A 901-nucleotide genomic window follows, 5' to 3' on the forward strand; every position below is an offset into this window, starting at 1 on the left:
ACCTGTCTGTTTCTACCTGTCTGTCTCCACCTGTCTGTCTCTACCTGTCTGTCTCCACTTGTCTGTCTCTACCTGTCTGTCTCCACTTGTCTGTCTCCACCTGTCTCTCTCCACCTGTCTGTCTCCTCCTGTCTGTCTCTACCTGTCTGTCTCCACCTGTCTGTCTCCACCTGTCTGTTTCTACCTGTCTGTCTCCACCTGTCTGTCTCTACCTGTCTGTCTCCACCTGTCTCTCTCCACCTGTCTCTCTCCACCTGTCCCTCAGCAGCTGTCTGTCTCTACCTGTCTGTCTCCACCTGTCTCTCTCCACCTGTCCCTCAGCAGCTGTCTGTCTCTACCTGTCTGTCTCCACCTGTCTGTCTCCACCTGTCTGTCTCCACCTGTCTCTCTCCACCTGTCCCTCAGCAGCTGTCTGTCTCCACCTGTCTGTCTCCACCTGTCTGTCTCCACCTGTCTCTCTCCACCTGTCCCTCAGCAGCTGTCTGTCTCTTACAGGTTGATGGCAGTAGAGGACGAGTTGAAGAAGGACCACTCGGACATGCAGGCTGTGGTCGACTCCAAACAGAAGATTATAGAGGCTCAGGTCTGTCACCTCTTTTATATTTATATCATCATTAGATTATTATATCTATATGTTGCATTCATATTCACATTTGTATATTATGTTTGTTTATTAATAGACATCATCAGACGCTGACCTGTCTGTCTCTCTCACCTGTCTGTCCCTCAGGAGAAGCGAATAGCGAGTCTGGACGGGGCCAACTCTCGCCTGATGGCGGCGCTGACTCAGCTGAAGGAGCGCTATGCGGTGACATCACAGAGAAACGGCCTGTCTCCTAGCAACACGTCGTCCCTGCAGATCACCGAGAACGGAGAGTTCCGCAACTCCAGCAACTGCTGA

At 51.8% G+C, this 901-nt stretch overlaps 1 protein-coding gene across 1 annotated transcript in view; it reads left to right on the forward strand.

Annotated features, from left to right (window-relative positions):
* The window catches only part of dab2ipa (DAB2 interacting protein a), a 21156-nt gene extending 20255 nt beyond the window's left edge, over positions 1–901 (forward strand). Inside the window, exons 21-22 of the mRNA XM_061071878.1 lie at positions 496–583; positions 731–901. Of these exons, the coding sequence (XP_060927861.1) occupies positions 496–583; positions 731–901 (259 nt within the window). The remainder of the gene's footprint in view (positions 1–495; positions 584–730) is intronic.

This window comes from Limanda limanda, chromosome 5 (genome assembly GCF_963576545.1).
Source record: "Limanda limanda chromosome 5, fLimLim1.1, whole genome shotgun sequence".
In the NCBI taxonomy this organism is placed as follows: Eukaryota; Metazoa; Chordata; class Actinopteri; order Pleuronectiformes; family Pleuronectidae; genus Limanda; species Limanda limanda.